At 58.6% G+C, this 16,618-nt stretch overlaps 3 protein-coding genes, 1 long non-coding RNA gene and 2 other non-coding genes across 7 annotated transcripts; 2 read left to right on the top strand and 4 right to left on the bottom strand.

Moving 5' to 3' along the window:
- Positions 1-644: 644 nt before the first annotated feature.
- On the bottom strand, positions 645-9,589 carry TBL3 (transducin beta like 3). The gene is made up of 22 exons (XM_041401655.1): positions 9,531-9,589; positions 9,336-9,387; positions 9,165-9,260; positions 8,889-8,936; positions 7,853-7,994; positions 7,605-7,689; positions 7,125-7,292; positions 6,655-6,730; positions 6,411-6,507; positions 5,863-6,059; positions 5,425-5,566; positions 4,962-5,020; positions 4,362-4,465; positions 3,843-3,993; positions 3,497-3,727; positions 3,267-3,337; positions 2,753-2,909; positions 2,326-2,384; positions 1,992-2,095; positions 1,757-1,828; positions 1,329-1,487; positions 645-851 (listed from the first exon to the last, which is right to left on the bottom strand). The coding sequence occupies exons 1-22, from the start codon at positions 9,578-9,580 to the stop codon at positions 739-741; spliced, it is 2,433 nt and encodes an 810-aa protein (XP_041257589.1). The 5' UTR covers positions 9,581-9,589; the 3' UTR covers positions 645-738.
- A 282-nt stretch (positions 9,590-9,871) lies between these two features.
- On the bottom strand, positions 9,872-10,614 carry LOC121334580. The gene is made up of 2 exons (XR_005952457.1): positions 10,407-10,614; positions 9,872-10,029 (listed from the first exon to the last, which is right to left on the bottom strand). It is a non-coding gene; the product is annotated as an uncharacterized LOC121334580 (long non-coding RNA).
- Positions 10,096-10,220, bottom strand: LOC121334691. Its single transcript, XR_005952473.1, has one exon. It is a non-coding gene; the product is annotated as a small nucleolar RNA ACA64 (small nucleolar RNA).
- Positions 10,615-10,625: 11 nt separating the features above from the next.
- RPS2 (ribosomal protein S2) lies at positions 10,626-14,382 on the top strand. 2 transcript variants are annotated; one of them, XM_041401845.1, is made up of 8 exons: positions 10,626-10,640; positions 10,742-10,900; positions 11,013-11,102; positions 12,051-12,158; positions 12,660-12,833; positions 13,480-13,639; positions 13,992-14,083; positions 14,262-14,382. In XM_041401845.1, exons 2-8 carry the CDS (start codon positions 10,745-10,747, stop codon positions 14,340-14,342), a joined length of 861 nt encoding a protein of 286 aa, XP_041257779.1. In that variant the 5' UTR covers positions 10,626-10,640; positions 10,742-10,744; the 3' UTR covers positions 14,343-14,382. The 2 variants fall into 2 exon arrangements, with proteins under 2 accessions (XP_041257779.1, XP_041257777.1); XM_041401843.1 differs by lacking the exons at positions 10,626-10,640; positions 13,992-14,083; positions 14,262-14,382 and having other exon boundaries at positions 13,288-13,603.
- LOC121334689 lies at positions 13,762-13,898 on the top strand. The gene has a single exon (XR_005952471.1). It is a non-coding gene; the product is annotated as a small nucleolar RNA SNORA64/SNORA10 family (small nucleolar RNA).
- Positions 14,383-14,680: 298 nt separating the features above from the next.
- NDUFB10 (NADH:ubiquinone oxidoreductase subunit B10) lies at positions 14,681-16,436 on the bottom strand. The gene is made up of 4 exons (XM_041401690.1): positions 16,226-16,436; positions 15,366-15,504; positions 14,975-15,114; positions 14,681-14,853 (listed from the first exon to the last, which is right to left on the bottom strand). The coding sequence occupies exons 1-4, from the start codon at positions 16,371-16,373 to the stop codon at positions 14,756-14,758; spliced, it is 525 nt and encodes a 174-aa protein (XP_041257624.1). The 5' UTR covers positions 16,374-16,436; the 3' UTR covers positions 14,681-14,755.
- Positions 16,437-16,618: the final 182 nt, after the last annotated feature.

Here is a 16,618-nt window from a genome sequence, read left to right as displayed (position 1 = left end):
AAGCAGGGGAGCCACAGCTGGTGTCCCACCTGGGGCTGGGAACAGAGGTCACTTTTATGGACAAAACATTCCTCTTCACAGGGGACTGGCTAGTTACTGAAACTCACAACAATTCTAATCCTTAACTCATTTGCTAGAAATGAGTTAGAAAAAGAGTTATAGGAAAATTAAGACTTTTCTCTACACTGATGGCTTTAATTGTACTTATTCTCCCAGGTATCTGTTATATTTTTATAAAGAACTTGAGATGTGTTTATGTTGTTTGAATTTTATACATTTTTGTCTATGAAATAAAATACATGTAAATATCTCTGAAGCCTGCTTGTGTTTTATGCTTTAAAAATTTACTCTTTGGGGAATTTAAATTGTGCTTCTCTTCCTCCCAGGTGCTAAATTTTGGGTGGGCACGGGTGAGACCCCTGCCTTGGTCCAGGCTGCTTTGCCCAAGCAAGATCCCAGCTCCATGAACCCTTTAAATCCCAATTGCTTGTTGGGATTCTGCCTTTTTTTAATCCCAAACTACCTGCTGTTTGTGAGTCTGAAAATTCAGGGTGTGAAAACACAAACCCCAGCTTGGCCAAAGAAATTACCATTTCTGTTGTGTTTTCCTTTCATTCATCCCTGAGGAGATTAGATGTTTAGACTTTTTTAGAAATTAAAACATTTATTATAAAATACAGCAACTAAAAATCCTGGTGAGAAAGAGCTCTTTGGAAAGAGCAGTTGGTGGCAGGTGGGTCACAGAGTGCCCTGGTCCTGCTGGGCCACCTCTGCCAGCCTCATGTTGTGCCACATGAACTCGACGAAGGTGGAGGCCTGGAGCAGGCGGCTCAGCCTCTGGAAGTGGCGCTCTGCAGGGAGGCAGGGCTCGGGTCACAGGGGAGCCACCAGAGCCCGGCCTCCAACGTGGAGCCCGGCTGGGAGAGCTGGGAATGCCCAGCCTGGAGAAGGGAACACGCCAGGGATACCTCCAGGGCCTGAAGGGGCTCCGGGAGACAAGGAATGGAGGGACAGCACACAGGGAATGGCTCCCACTGCCAGAGGGCAGGAATAGGGGGATACTGGGAAGGAATTGTTCCCTGGGAGGGTGGGCAGGCCCTGGCACAGGGTGCCCAGAGCAGCTGTGGCTGCCCTGGATCCCTGGCAGTGCCCAAGGCCAGGCTGGACATTGAGGCTTGGGATGGGGAAATCCCACCCTGGGATGGTGGAAGGTGTCCCTGCCATGGCAGGGGTGGATTACCCGACCTGTCCCTTCCACCCCAAACCATTCCACGATCCCTGATCCAAGCCAGCCCCTCCAGGCCACGCCTGTCCCCACAGGGCCTCACCCGTGTAGGGCAGCAGGGACTCCACGGCGGATTTAATCCCCGAGAACTGCAGGAGGGTGTCGGGTGCCTCGTGCTTCAGGAGCGTCTCCATGACGGCCTGGGCCTCGTGGCAGTTCCGGGAGTTGGTGTTCCACGTCACCAGGAAGGCCAGCACGGCCTCTGTGGGGGAAGGAAGCCTGGCCAGGCTGGCACACAGCAGAGCCCGCACTGGGAAACATCCCGGGGCTCTCACAGAGGTTCAGGTGCCACACGGACATTCCCCATCCCTGCAAGTGCCCAGCACCAGGTCCTGGTCTACTGGAAGGTGTCCCTGCCCACGGCAGAGGGTGGAACTGGACAATCTCCCAACCCAAACCATTCCAGGATTGTAGGATTCTAATTTCAGCCTGTGACCTGAAAGCTTTCAGCGCTTCAGTCGTGCCACAAACCTTTCTGATCCTTGCGGAGCCGAACAATGTTCTCCTCCAGGTGCCTCCTCCCCTCAGGCTCCTTGAGGATGGCTGGAGAGAGAAACGACAGCAGGGACACCCTGGGTGATGGCACTCAGGGAAAACTCAGGCTTTCAGACTAATTACTGGACTTTGAAGCCTTGAACTAACTGGAAGAGGTGTCCAGGAAAGGAGGGAGGGCAGGAAATGCCTTCAGAACACGCCCTGGACTCACCCTTGACCACGGTCAACACTGTGTGAGGCCGGTCCAGGGAGATGGCCAGGCCCAGAGCTTTGAGGTATCTTTTCTCATGGAGAAGGTTAGAAAGCTCTTGCTCTCTGGAAAACAAATCAGGGGTGAGAGTGAGACCAATCTTTGGGTGCTGAAAAAACCAAAACTACAGAAAAAGCAGCAGATTTGGCAATAACAGTTAAGAAGTTTGTGGTGCTCGTCAATAAATGCCCTCACACCAATATTGGGATCAGGTGGAGCTGGATGGCTCCAGGTGTGGACAGCTCCACTGCACAGTTTGCCTTTCACAGCTCTTTATGGCACAAGATCAACTCACTTCATAATCTGCTCCTCCTGTTTAGCCTGTGCTTCTTTCTCCTCAATTTCAGTCACATCCTGTTAAAAAAAACAGGTTAAAACTTTATCAAATCATGCTTTAATATACAAGGGTTTTGATTTAGCCATCAAGTGATGTTTGACATCACTTGTCTTTTGTGAGACAAGTTTCTGCAGCAAAATCTCAGGGTCAAGTAATTTAAATGTTAAATCCAGCAATTCCCAACTTCCCTCCAGTACTGGAGCCCATCTGCTGCTCTGGGGAAATACAGGATGGCCAAAAAAACACCCCCAAACCCCAAGGTCAGCCTTGCTGACCTAATTTCAAACTGCAGACAAGGAGAACACAAGAAAAACAAGCCATGAGACCCTGAGCTCTCCAATTACCCCGATTATTAACCCAGGGAGGAACCAGCCCCCTGCTGTACCTGCCACAGGGTGATGCAGGAGTCACTGGAGGCTGTCACAACCATGTCATCTTTCTTGTTGGAGTGAAGGCCCCAGATTTTATCCTCATGGCCATCTAATGTTTTCACACACTCGTTTGTTTTAATTGTCCAGAGTTTTAAGAGACCATCGGATCCACTTTTGGAAGAGAAACACAACAGAAAGAATCACTGGTTCTTACTCTGTCCCACCTCACATATCAGATGGACTTGTCCCATCCCAATTCCTTCCAAAGAGGAGCAGAGTTAACCAAAAATGTGAAGGGCAAGATGCACCCTTAGCTTTGTCTACTGAGTTTGTCCCAACCCAGCAGTGCCACAGCAGCCACATGCAACCCGTGGGACACCTGGAGAGGAGGAAGATTAAAAGAAAGCCTGGCCTAAACATGGCATCTTCCTATAAATCTGTCCAAAGATTCTCTGGACACAAGAGTCATTCCTCTTGGTGCTGATGATGAGCTCAGACATTCCCTTAACTCTGGAACCAGGCACAAACCTGCTGAGCAGCTGAGCCCCTCGGCTCACAAAGATGATCTTCAGCACTGAGGCATCGTGGCCTTCAAAGGTCTGCAAAACAGAAAGGAAGCTCAGCAGTGCCAGGCCTTTGGAGAGACCCCAAAGGATCCCATTTACTCACAAAGCCCAAAGGAATAAGCCCCATGTTTTGGAAGGATCCTTAAGGAACCCCAAGGTTTTGCCCAGGGCAAGAGGCAAAGTTCTCATCACCTTCAGACAGCTGAAGTCCCGAAGTCCCCAAAGCTTCAGGGTCCCATCAGCCGAGGAGGTGGCCAGCACCTGGTCCACAGGGGAGAACTGCACACACCAGATGCCACGTTTGTGCCCAGAGAAAACCCCCAGGAGGGAGCAGTCGGAGCAGGACCAGAGCTTGGCCAGGCGGTCCTGCGAGCCCGTGGCCAGCAGTTTGTCATTGGGGGACACTGCCACGCTGTTGATGTCCTGGGGGAGCCACAAGAGGAGGAGGAAGAGGGTCAGACCTCAGCTGTGGGACACAGAACAGAGGAAGCAGTGCAGGAGGGAGGCTGAAGCACTGAAAGATCAGGTGGAGCTGTACCTTGTCATGGCCCCTCTCAGTGACCCTGGCATGGAGGGGCTCTGGACTGGAGATCAAGGCTGCTTTTGCTTTGGAAGTGAGGGATTCCGGGATGTTCCAGATCTTGATGGTGCAGTCCTGGCTGCTGGTCACTACAAAGCTTTCCTTCAGCCTGAGAGCAATGAAACCATCAAGGGCAGAGAAACAATTCCGTGGTTTCTCCTCCCCGACTGGGATCTCCACACTCAGCCACTGCTGGGTGTGGAAAAGTGGTTTAATGGCTTTCCAAGCTCTTTCATAGAGACTTCCCCATCCCTGGGATACCCAAGGCCAGGTTGGACAGTGGAAATGTCCCAGCCCGTGGCAGGGGGTGGCACTGGATGACATCTGAGGCCCCTTCCAACCCAAACCATCCCATGACCCCTTCACACTCAGGCACCACGAGAAGCTGGGAGCAGGGATGAGAAGCAGCCCAGCTGGGAGGGGGCAGCACCCACCAGGACGTTCCCCTCCCTCCCTCCCTGCCCCAGTCTGCGTTACCTGGAGCAGGCGACAGCGCCCACGCCGTGGGCATGGCCCAGGCCCTGTGCCACACAGGTCACCCTGCCAGCCCTGCCCATGCGCCACACCCGCAGGCTTCTGTCCTGGGGGAAGGACAGAAATGCCTCAGCTTTCTGGGGAGGCAGCAGGTCCCTGTGCTTTCACCACCTCCCTCAGCCCCACTGGTCACTGGTGTTCCAGCCTGAATTCATCTCTGTCACGGCAGGTGGCAAGATCAGCCCCCGCTCTGGGGCTCCAGCATGGAGGTTTATCTCTGGTTGTCTCAGAGCTTTGGTTTTTGGGTCTGTCAGGGCTCTTGGAACCTTTTCCCTCATCAATCTCACAGTAACAACTTTTCTGTACTCTAACACCAGACCAGGATGTTTAGAGAAGGAAACATCTCCTTCAGGCCAATAAAACACAACCAATTTTCCCAGGGACAATGTTAAAAAAGGATAGAGGGAGAACCTATTTGGAGCATGCAGCAGACAGGGATTGTATGAACAAAAAGCCCTTTCTGGAGTTCCTAAAAAACCACAGTTTTGCCCACAAGGATCACTAGGAATGCAGAGTTTCATTAAATGGAGAACAGTGACACACCTTGGCACAGGTGACAAACATCAGGCCTTTCCTGAAGACGTCCAAAGCCAGGATTGTTTCTAAACAGAAGAAATAAAAGCTGGTGGGTGCAGAGTAACGCTGAGATGGGACAACAGAAAGGGGTGAGTTAATGAGCCCAGTTAATGAGCCAGGGGACAGGTCTGGGACACGGCTGGTCCCTAAGGACTGAGCCTGTCACACCCCTGCACCTTCAGCTCCAGTTTAAACTGATCTCACTACCAGGGACACATCCTCTCTCCACACAACTCCCAAACCTGCTGTGATGCTGCTCCACCAAGGCCAGGGACAGGGACAAAGGGACACATCCTCTCTCCACACAACTCCCAAACCTGCTGTGATGCTGCTCCACCAAGAACTCAGGGACAGCTCTGCACCAGAGCTCCAGGAGAAGCTGGATGCAGGAAGAGCTGCCCACGTCCCCCAGGGCAGCGCTGTCACCCACCTGTGTGGCCGTACAGGATCTGGCAGTGGGACGTTGCCAGCTCAAACACTTTCAGCTGGGGGCTGTTGGTGGCCACAACGATGTGAGAGTCACCAGGGCCCAGGAACTTCACATCCAGCACCTCCTCGTTGTATCCTGCGAGCTGCAGCAGAAACAGCCCAGGAGGGAAAAGGCAGCTGAAGGAGAGGTGGGAGTGCCTGGTTTTCATCTCATACTGGGTGTAATTTCTACACACAGGAGGCATTTCTGGCTAAGTCTGTTCTGTTTTCTTGTTCCTGTGTCGGTCTCTCACAACATTCCCCCAAAACCAGTGGAATTCTGTGGCCTCATGGAACAATCCCAGAACAGGCTGGAGCCAAGGCACCCTCGGTGCTTTTTCCAGCAGCACAGCTGGTCCTGCAGCACGGACAAAGGGACAGGGATGCTGAGGGCTGTCACCTGCTTCCTGAGCTGGAGGCTTTGAGCATCATAGAAGACGATGTTGTGCTCCATGGACACGGTGAGGATCTCGTTCCTGGCGGGCACAAACTGGCACTGGGAGAGGCTGCGCTCGCTCGGCTCCTCCCGCAGCGCGAAGGGCACGGCCTGGCTGTGCACACAGGCACCTGTGGCCACCTCCCACACCCTCAGCATGCCTGGGGAAACAGGAGAAACTGTGGCACAGCCACTGCTTCACACAGTGGATGTCCAGGGAACATCATCCAAAGCACGGTGGGAAAAGGCACGCAGCTCCAAAGGCGAGACTGGGCAGGATGCAGTGGCTGGAAAAGCCTCGAGGTTTTGCTTCTTCAATCAAACTCATCGAGTTGGAAAAGAGAGATAAATGTGTTTGAGTAGTAAATGGATCTGTGCCACCCTGCCAAGGAACACAGGAGCAGGCTCTGCTCTCCACCCAAGGCTCCTGCCACATGGAGAACACACAGCCTGGGAATAACAGCACTGAAGTGACTGAGTGCCACCCTTGAGGCTCCAAAAGTGACACTCACCTTTGCTGCCAGCTGTGACAAAGTGCAGCCCTTGTTTCTTCACGCCCAGCTGAGAGAAATCTCCCTCCTCAGGCAACAACACAGCAGCTTCCACGGTCTGCAAGAGTCAGAGAGGCACAGACCCAGAGCTGAAACCCCTGGGAAGGGAAGAAACCTGATTTCACAACATACAGACCCTGAACAGGGAGACCATGGCCTAGAAATGACAGAGGGCATCAAAGGAAGGAACAAAAAGCAGTTTCACCTCGTAGACAGGGACGGTTCGTTTGCTCTGCCTGCTCTCCAGGTCCCAGACCATGCAGATCTTGTCACGGCCAGAGCTGCAAACAAAAAGCTCAGTTTTAGTGCTAAACCTGTTCAGCTTGGCTCTGGGTGCAAATTTGGCACTGTGGGAGCTCAACACCTCTCTGGAGAGGCCATGAGAGAGAGCAGCAGCATTCCCTGTGCCAGCACAGGGTATTCCCAGGAACAAAGGCAGGTTGGATGGGGCTTGGAGCACCCTGGCACAGTGGAAGCTGTCCCTGCCCATGGCAGGGTGGCACTGGATGGGATTTAAGGTCCCTTCCAACCCAAACCATTCCATGATTCCAATGCACACCCACTGAGCACTTGCACAACCCCTTCCCCCTCCCAGCAGAACCCACCAGACCCTCCAGGATCCCCCAGCGCTGCAGGAGGTGAATGGATGGAGGTCCCAGCCCTGCCAGGAGGTACCTGAGCAGGCTGTTCCCGTCTGCAAAGGCCAGCGAGGTGACAGCACTGAAGTGTCCCTCCAGCACTGCCACACACTTGCTGGAGCTCAGGTCCCAGATGCGGATCTTGTAATCGATGCAGGAGGAGAAGAGCTGCAGGCGGGAGGCGTCGGGGTGGAACTCCACCAGGCTGGGCAGGAGCAGAGGGACAGCACAGGAATAAACCCCCGGCCTTTGAATAATGCCCACCCCACAGCAGGACAGCTTGGGTGGGCCCAGAGCATCCTGGCCTAGGGGGAGGTGTCCCTGCCCAACAATTCTGTGATTCCTTGAAAATTCTTGAGCAAACTGTTGCCTCTCTGGGCAGAATCAGCCATAACCCTGCTCTCAAGAGCCAGGAAGAGCCCAGAACCTGCTGGGAATGTTGCATTAACTCAAGAACTGCACCTCAATCCCAGCATCCCAGCACAGCCAAGGGCTGACAAACAGCACTGCTCCTTACTGAACCACTCCAGAGGATCCTTTCAGGTTGTGTGTGCAGTAGTGTTTGACCATATCCCAGACCTTGATGGTGCTGTCACAGCCCCCTGGGAAGAGAAGGACACCTGGGACTGAGCTCCGGAGGGGACAGCCGTGGGAATCCAGCAGAAATCCCGGCTGGACACGGCTCTGGGCCTGAACCTCTGCTGGCCCTGCCCTGGGAGCTCTGCAGGAGCAGGAAAGGCCCTCTGTGACAGAGGTGGCTCGTACCTGTGGCCAGCAGGGTGGCCGTGGGGTCGAAGGCCATGGTGGCCACGGGCGCGGTGTGCACGGCTCGCCACGAGCGCTCACAGCTGGGCTCCCTCCAGCGCCAGCGGCGCAGCAGCAGCGCCCGGCTGCCTGTCACCAGCACCTGGGACACAGGGACAGCCTGAGCACGGGGACAAGGGACACAGGGACAGCCTGAGCACAGGGACAAGGGACACAGGGACAAGGGACAGCCGGACAAGGGGCACAGGGACAGCCTGAGCACAGGGACAAGGGACACAGGGACAGCCTGAGCACAGGGACAAGGGACACAGGGACAGCCTGAGCACAGGGACAAGGGACACAGGGACAAGGGACAGCCTGAGCACAGGGACAAGGGACACAGGGACAAGGGACAGCCTGAATCACAGCAGCAGCTGCGCCCGGCTGCCTGTCACCAGCACCTGGGACACAGGGACAGCCTGAGCACAGGGACAAGAGACACAGGGACAAGGGACAGCCTGAGCACAGGGACAAGGGACACAGGGACAGCCTGAGCACAGGGACAAGGGACACAGGGACAGCCTGAGCACAGGGACAAGGGACACAGGGACAAGGGACAGCCTGAGCACAGGGACAAGAGACACAGGGACAAGGGACAGCCTGAGCACAGGGACAAGGGACACAGGGACAGCCTGAGCACAGGGACAAGGGACACAGGGACAAGGGACAGCCTGAACACGGGCTGGGTTTAGGCTCCTGTCAGTGCCACATGGCACAGGGAGCTGCTGGGGAGCTCAGGCTCTGGGCAGGTGTGAGTGTGACCCACAGGGGTGAGTGTGCCCCTCAGGGGTGAGTGTGACCCACAGGGGTGAGTGTGACCCCCTGAGAAGGCTCCCAGGGGATCTCAGGAAGCACACAGGGCATGGAATGGAACCATGGAGTATCCCCAGCTGGAAGGGATGCACAAGGATCATCGAGTCCAAGCCCTGGCCCTGCAGAGACACCCCAAAATCCCCTCCCCGTTCCTGGCTCAGCCTGTCCCAGGTGCTCAACCCACCTCATCATCAGGGCTCAGCACGAATGCTGTGACATCCTCTTCCTCATCCTGGCAAAACAGAGGGGAATGCCACAGTGAAACCATCCCTGCAGAGATCTCAGAGCTCCCTTCTCTGAGGGCTCTGCTGACCCTGAGCACAGCTCGGGACCACCCAAAACCTGCGCTTGGGCCGTTCCCACCCTCCCTGCACTCCTCGCTCCTGGGAGCTTTGTATCCGCAGGGAGAAAACCCTCCGGGAGCCTCGCAGACCGCTCGGGAGAGGCCGGTCCCGGTCACCTGCTGGAGGCTGTGCAGGAGCGCTCCGGTTTCCACATCGATCACGTTGACTTTGCTCCCACAGGGGCAGAACATGAACTTCCCATCCCGGCTAATCTGGGGAAAAGGGATCGGGAACGTTAGAGCCAGGAGGCGCCGCATTGCCAGCTGTCCCTCCAGAGCCGGGATTACCTGGATTCGCCCTCCTTTGTAGAACGGCTCGATCTTCCGCGTCGCGGCGTAGCTGGAAGGGAAAGAAACGCGCGGAGAGGCTCCGTTAAAGCGGAGCGGCGGCGGCCGGGGGGCTCCGGTCGCGAGGCGAGGCGAGGCCCGGCCCGACCCGGGGCTCGCCCTCGCAGCCCCAGCCCGGTCCCGCCGGTCCCTCACTTGCTCTTGAAGCGCACGGGAACGGCGGCGGCCGCGTCCGTGTCCGCCATGGCCGCGGCCCACGTGCTTCCGGCCGCCACTTCCGGGAAGTGAGGGAACGCTTCCGGCCGCTCCAGTGACGCCACGAGGGGCGCCACCAGCGCCACGCGGGGAGCGGCTCCGGAGAACGGGATGGGAATTGCCCGTTCCTCCGAGCAAGCGGCCACAGCCCGGCCCCGAGCAGCTCCTCCGCCGTCCGGAGCGTTCTCCAGCACAACCGCCCCAAGGAAGCGTAAAATAGAACTCCCTGACCACAGCGAGAAGTAGAACTTTTGACAATTAGAAACAAGCGAGACGCTCCATCTTTTAAGCACTTCATCTTTTATTGCACATCACAACACAAAGCCGAGTCGTTCCCAGCTGTGACTCCCGCGTCGCCGTCCATCGCGGCAGCCCCGTGCTCTTCACAGCTCCTGGTGGACGGCGTGGCCGTGGAGCTCCCGGCGGCCCGGAACGGCACCTGGGGCGGAGAGCAAAGCTGAGGCCCAGCCCCGGAACCCGCAGCGCCCGTACCCGCCGGCACGGCGCTTATGGGAACATGGGTTTCATTCCCCACACACGGCCGTGGGCAACAAGCTTAATGTTCCCGATGCTCTGGGCGCCGTTATCTCACCCGGGGCCACAGCAGACCCCGAGTGATTTTCAGACCGCGCCGGGCGCTACCGCGTCCCCCGGAGCGCCTTTCCGGGGCGCTCCCTGCACTCCAGCGGCCGGGCAGCGGCTCGGGCAGCACCACAACCGTTTCCCGGCAGAGTTTTACAGCGGCTGAAGGCGCAGGGGAGGAGGGAGACGCGGCAGTGCCGTCCCGCCCGCCCGCCCGCACCCTCAGCTCCTCACCGCTCGCCGCCGCGCTGCGCTCTGCGCGCTCCGCCCGCGCGCGCCCGGAGGCCCCGCGAGCCGCGCCCGCCCCGCGCGCTGTATAAACAACGCAAACTGCATAAACAACACCCGCTCCGCCCCGCCGTGTATGCATCATCCAGCGCGCAGGGCCCGCGCGGCTCTCGCGAGATGCCCGCGCGGTATAAATAGCGCGCGGCGCCGCAGCGCGGCCTTCTACGCTGAGGGAATCACGTAAGTATGGCGGGAGCGGCCCGGCCCGGCCCGGCCCATCCGGCCCCATCCGGCCCCATCCGTGGCCGCCGCCGCCCGCCTGATGTCCCGCTTTGTTCCAGCAAATGGCGGACGACGCCGGTGCTGCGGGAGGAGCGGGAGCGGCCCGCGGGGGCTTCCGCGGTGGATTCGGGACCGGGCTGCGGGGCCGCGGGCGCGGCCGCGGGAGGGGCCGCGGGAGAGGCCGCGGGGCCCGCGGGGGTAAAGCCGAGGATAAGGAGGTGAGTGGGGAGCGGGGACGGGGGCGCTGCCAGCCCCCAGGATGGGGCAGCAGAGCCGCGTCCCGGCGGGTGCTGGCCCCCGGTGACTCTTGCCCGTGGATTTCTCTGCCAGTGGATTCCTGTCACCAAACTCGGGCGCCTGGTCAAGGATATGAAGATCAAGTCTCTCGAGGAGATTTATCTCTTCTCGCTTCCCATCAAGGTGAGTTGCTGTGGATATAGAAGCAAAGCGTCAGGGAGATGCTCCAAGGGGTGGGGGAGCAGGGGTTGTTCACTGGGGAAGGGAAGGCTCCGGGGACACCTCAGAGTCTAAAGGGGCTCCAGGAGAGCTGGAGAGGGACTTGGGACGGCATCAGATAGGAAACTGGGGAGGAATTGTTTCCTGTAAAGGTGGTGAGGCCCTGGCACAGATTCCCAGAGAAGCTGTGGCTGCCCCTGGATCCCTGGAAGTGTCCAAGGCCAGGCTGGATGGGGCTGGGAGCAGCCTGGGACGGGCCGCGGGAGAGGCCGCGGGGCCCGCGGGGGTAAAGCCGAGGATAAGGAGGTGAGTGGGGAGCGGGGAGCGGGGACGGGGGCGCTGCCAGCCCCAGGATGGGGCAGCAGAGCCGCGTCCCGGCGGGTGCTGGCCCCCGGTGACTCTTGCCCGTGGATTTCTCTGCCAGTGGATTCCTGTCACCAAACTCGGGCGCCTGGTCAAGGATATGAAGATCAAGTCTCTCGAGGAGATTTATCTCTTCTCGCTTCCCATCAAGGTGAGTTGCTGTGGATATAGAAGCAAAGCGTCAGGGAGATGCTCCAAGGGGTGGGGGAGCAGGGGTTGTTCACCTGGGGAAAGGAAGGCTCTGGGGACACCTCAGAGCCTAAGGGGGCTCCAGGAGAGCTGGAGAGGGACTTGGGACAGCATCATATAGGAAACTGGGGAGGAATTGTTTCCTGTAAAGGTGGTGAGGCCCTGGCACAGATTGCCAGAGAAGCTGTGGCTGCCCCTGGATCCCTGGAAGTGTCCAAGGCCAGGCTGGATGGGGCTGGGAGCAGCCTGGGACGGTGGCAGATGTCCCTACCCTTGGGAGGGGGTTGGGTTAGCTGACCTGTGACCCCAAACCATCGCAGGATTCCGTGATTCCTGTGCGCTCAGTGCTGACTCTTGCAGGAGTCGGAGATCATCGATTTCTTCCTGGGCTCCTCGCTGAAGGATGAGGTGCTGAAGATCATGCCTGTGCAGAAACAGACCCGTGCTGGGCAGCGCACCAGGTTCAAGGTAACCCCCTTTCTCTGGATCTTCCCTTTCTGCACTTCCAGAGTCACTTCAATCACTCCAAACGTCTTCTACTGTCACGTCTAGTAAATAATTATTTTGTTGTGAGGATCATTAGCAGTTTGTTAAATGTATTAAATTTAAAACATCAGTGATGTGTGCAGATGTTGCTTGAAGCAGCACTGGCCCAAAAGTTGGGCTTTGAAACTTCTTAAGAAAACTTTTCTGACGCTGTCAAATTCTTGCACAGCAGCATTGGGTTTTCAGGGAAAAGTGTGGGGAATAAGCAGGGAACGCTGCTGTGAAATCGTGGGGAATTGTGACCAGAGTGAGGCTGCAGCAGGGAACTGATTCCCAGTGCCTGGCTGGTTCTGCCTGAAGGATGAACTCTGAGGGCAAAAGCGGGTTTTGAGAACTGTGTGTAAGGTTTGGGGGTGAGCTGCGAGCTCCTGCTGAGCGCACCCCACCCTGGCCGGGGCGGTGAGAACTCCTCTTGTGCTGCAGGCCTTCGTCGCCATCGGGGACTACAACGGCCACGTGGGGCTGGGGGTGAAGTGCTCCAAGGAGGTGGCCACGGCCATCCGTGGGGCCATCATCCTGGCCAAGCTGTCCATCGTGCCCGTGCGGCGCGGCTACTGGGGCAACAAGATCGGCAAGCCGCACACGGTGCCCTGCAAGGTGAGGTGCCCTGCAGGGTGGGTGCCCTGCAAGGTGGGGTGCCCTGCAAGGTGGCTGCCCTGCAAGGTGGGGTGCCCTGCAAGGTGGCTGCCCTGCAAGGTGGGGTGCCCTGCAAGGTGGGTGCCCTGCAAGGTGGGGTGCCCTGCAAGGTGGGTGCCCTGCAAGGTGGGGTGCCCTGCAAGGTGGGTGCCCTGCAAGGTGGGGTGCCCTGCAAGGTGGGTGCCCTGCAAGGTGGGGTGCCCTGCAAGGTGGGTGCCCTGCAAGGTGGGGTGCCCTGCAAGGTGGGTGCCCTGCAAGGTGGGGTACCCTGCACAGTGGGGTGCCCTGCAAGGTGGGTGCCCTGCAAGGTGGGGTGCCCTGCACGGTGGGGTGCCCTGCAGGGTGGGTGCCCTGCAAGGTGAGCGTCCCGCTGGCCCCGGTGCCCTCGGGGCTGTGACCCACCGTGTCCCCGCAGGTCACCGGGCGCTGCGGCTCCGTGCTGGTGCGCCTGATCCCGGCCCCCCGCGGCACCGGGATCGTGTCCGCTCCTGTCCCCAAGAAGCTGCTGATGATGGCCGGCATCGATGACTGCTACACGTCAGCGCGGGGCTGCACGGCCACGCTCATCCCGGTGCCCTCGGGGCTGTGACCCACCGTGTCCCCGCAGGTCACCGGGCGCTGCGGCTCCGTGCTGGTGCGCCTGATCCCGGCCCCCCGCGGCACCGGGATCGTGTCCGCTCCTGTCCCCAAGAAGCTGCTGATGATGGCCGGCATCGATGACTGCTACACGTCAGCGCGGGGCTGCACGGCCACGCTGGGCAACTTCGGTGAGCTCTGGGGCTGCCACAGCAGCTCCGTGTGACAGCGGTTCGTGCCTCGTGCTGACAGCACGGTCAGTCCTGCCGCAGGGTCTGGCGGAGTTACAGAACCGCGGGGTTCAACACTCCTGAATCTCCCAATCTGCGCGATTGCACCTGTGTGCCGTGGTGTAATTGTCGTAACTGGAGAGAGAGAGCAACCTGAGCTTTGTGGGTTCATCAGAGGGGCCCTCCCTGGTCTCCCTGATCCTTGCAAAATTCCACATTTTTGTGACTGGGGGATACTGGAGCTGTGGGTTGATCGGCGGGCTGGTTCTGCAGCCGTTGGGTGGCAGTGTGTGACTGTGTGACATCTCTGCAGCTAAAGCCACCTTCGATGCCATCTCCAAGACCTACAGCTACCTGACTCCTGACCTCTGGAAGGAGACTGTCTTCACCAAGTCTCCCTACCAGGTAAGAGCATTTGGCTAACTTACAGCTCAGACCTTCTTGCCCCTAACGTTTGGATTTCTGTACCCGAAGGTTTGGTAGCTCTAAAGCAGAGCCACCCCCGCCCCAGTGCACACGAGGGAGGGGTGCTGAGGAACCCGTGAGGGGCTGGAGGGAATAACCCCGTTGGTGTTCTTTGCAGGAGTTCACTGATCATCTGGCCAAGACCCACACCAGGGTGTCGGTGCAGAGGACCCAGGCAGCCGCTGTGGCCACCACCTGAAGGGTTTTGTAGCAGAATAAATTGATCAGAGAACCAGGAATCTGCTTCCTGTGATGGGGTGGTGCTCGGGGCAGGTGGGTTAAGCCATGGAATGGGAGGGTTGGAAAGGACCTGGAAGCTCCTCCAGTTCCAGCTCCTGCCATGGGACACCTTGCAGTGAACAACGCTGCTCCAAGCTCTGTCCAGCCTGGCCTTGGGCACTTGGAGTTCAGAGCCAGGGCAGAGCAGCACACGGAGTGTTCTGGAGGCTCCTGGAGGAGAGGGCAAACCCCAGCAGTGGCAGCCCCAAGAGCCTGGAGCTGAGCAGAGCTGTTCCAAGAACGAATACAGAGCCCAGCTGTACAGATGTGTGTTTATTGTGGAGGCCAAGGAAGCAGCATGCAGTCAGCATGGAGGGAGGAACTGTTGTCGCTCTACTGATTCTCTTGAGCTGCTTTCCTCTCCTCCATCATCCTGTGCTTCTGCTTCATCAGGCATGTCCGTGCATTGCCATGGTAACCCAGATCACCGTCTGAAAAAGAAAGGAGATGCCTGAGCAGTGCCTCCCACCGTGTTCCATGCAGTGGGATGTGCTTCCAGAGCCCCTTCCCTGGGTTTAGAGCCCTTGCCCCGTGTGCTGCTGCCACACTCACATCTGTCCTGGTAGGCCTTGGTGACCTGTGCCAGCAGCTCCATCTCCTTGGCACAGTTCTGGAACTGGTTGGGCCCTTCCCTCTGCTTGCACGCAGCCATCCTTTCCCGGACTATCTCCACGATTTCCTGATCAACCATCCTGGGGAGAGATGGTGAGGAATGCAACAGCAGCCACGAGAAAAGCTGAACCGAGGACACCCTGTGCAATGTCAGCTCTGGGACTTCCAGCACCCTAATGCTGCCACCATGCCCAGGTGTGCTGCAGGGACAGCAGGACACTGATGTGTAATGGAGGTGCTGCCTCAGCTCCCCAGCATCCCCAAAACGCTGCAGGTCCCAGAGCTGTGCTCTGCTGTGACCTCGCCTGGGGACAGCCCAGGGGCAGCCTACCTGTCCCTCCTCCACTGAGCCTCGGCCTCGTAGTAGCACAGGTAGTCACCCTCCAGGCACTGGCTCAGGTCAGGCACACGGCGGAACTTCTGGTGGTAGTAGTAGAACTTGTCCTTGTTCTGCCACCGCTCGACCAAGTCTGCAGGGACAGCCCGGTGACACGCAGCCCCAGCGCTGGCACTGCCCTCTGCCACCTGCCCCGGCAGCAGCAGGGGGGCCACGCTGTGCCCAGCTGTGTGTGCCCTCTGTGCTGTGCCCCGTGTCCTGTCCACGCTGTGTCACTGTGTCACTGCATCCCCTGCACCTCTCCCGGTGTCCGAGGTGTGTCCTGATGTCCCTGTACCTGTCACAGTGTCCATGACATGTCTCGTGTCCCTGTCCCACTACCAGTATTGTGTTCTTGTCTGTGTCACATGTCCCTGTGTCCATGCTGTGTTCTTTTCCATGTCCATTGTCCCTGTGTCCATGCTGTGTTCTTGTCCATGTCCCGTGTCCCTGCTGTGTTCTTTTCCATGTCCCGTGTCCCTGTGTCCATGCTGTGTTCTTGTCCATGTCCTATGTCCCTGTGTCCATGCTGTGTTCTTGTCCATGTCCCGTGTCCCTGTGTCCATGCTGTGTTCTTGTCCATGTCCCATGTCCCTGTGTCCCTGTGTCCTGTCCCTCTGCCTGTGTTGTTACTATCAGGACCAGTGTCCCTGTGTCCTTGCGCGTGTCCTTTGCCGGTGCAGGTGCCCGTGTCCCCCCGCCTTGGCCCCGTGCCCCGGTGTGCCCATGCCGGTGTCCCCGTCCCCGCGCCGCTGCTCAGCTCCCACGGGGAGGGGGACGCCGGTGGGGGGGAGGATGTCCCGTCCCGCCGGTACCTCGGATGAAGGTGACGGGCGCGTCGAGGACATAGTTGAAGGCGGTCTGGAAGTAGTCGACGGGATTGGGCACCGACGTGGTCCTCTCGGAGACGGGGGTGCGGGTCGGCGGCACCTTGTACGCCTCCCAGTCGTGATCCTCCGGCATCGCGGCGGCGGCGGGGGAAAATGGCGGCGACCCCTGAGGGGGCGGGAGCACGGCAATATGGCGGCGACCCCGAGGGGGCCGGGCGCGGGAATATGGCGGCGGCCCCGGGGCACGCCGGGAGTTGTAGTGCGCGAGTCCCTCCTCCGTGAGGGGATCCCAGGAGCCCGGGATGGGGCGGGTCGGCAGAGCTCACAGTGTCCCGTTTGTCCCCATCCTTGCTCACAGAGCCATCCCGACTGTCCCCA

The sequence above is a fragment of the Onychostruthus taczanowskii genome, unplaced genomic scaffold (genome assembly GCF_017590055.1).
Source record: "Onychostruthus taczanowskii isolate IOZ18803 unplaced genomic scaffold, ASM1759005v1 scaffold19, whole genome shotgun sequence".
NCBI classification, from domain to species: Eukaryota; Metazoa; Chordata; class Aves; order Passeriformes; family Passeridae; genus Onychostruthus; species Onychostruthus taczanowskii.
The sequence above is the reverse complement of the archived record's forward strand: the minus strand, read 5'-3'. Positions and strand labels throughout refer to the sequence as shown.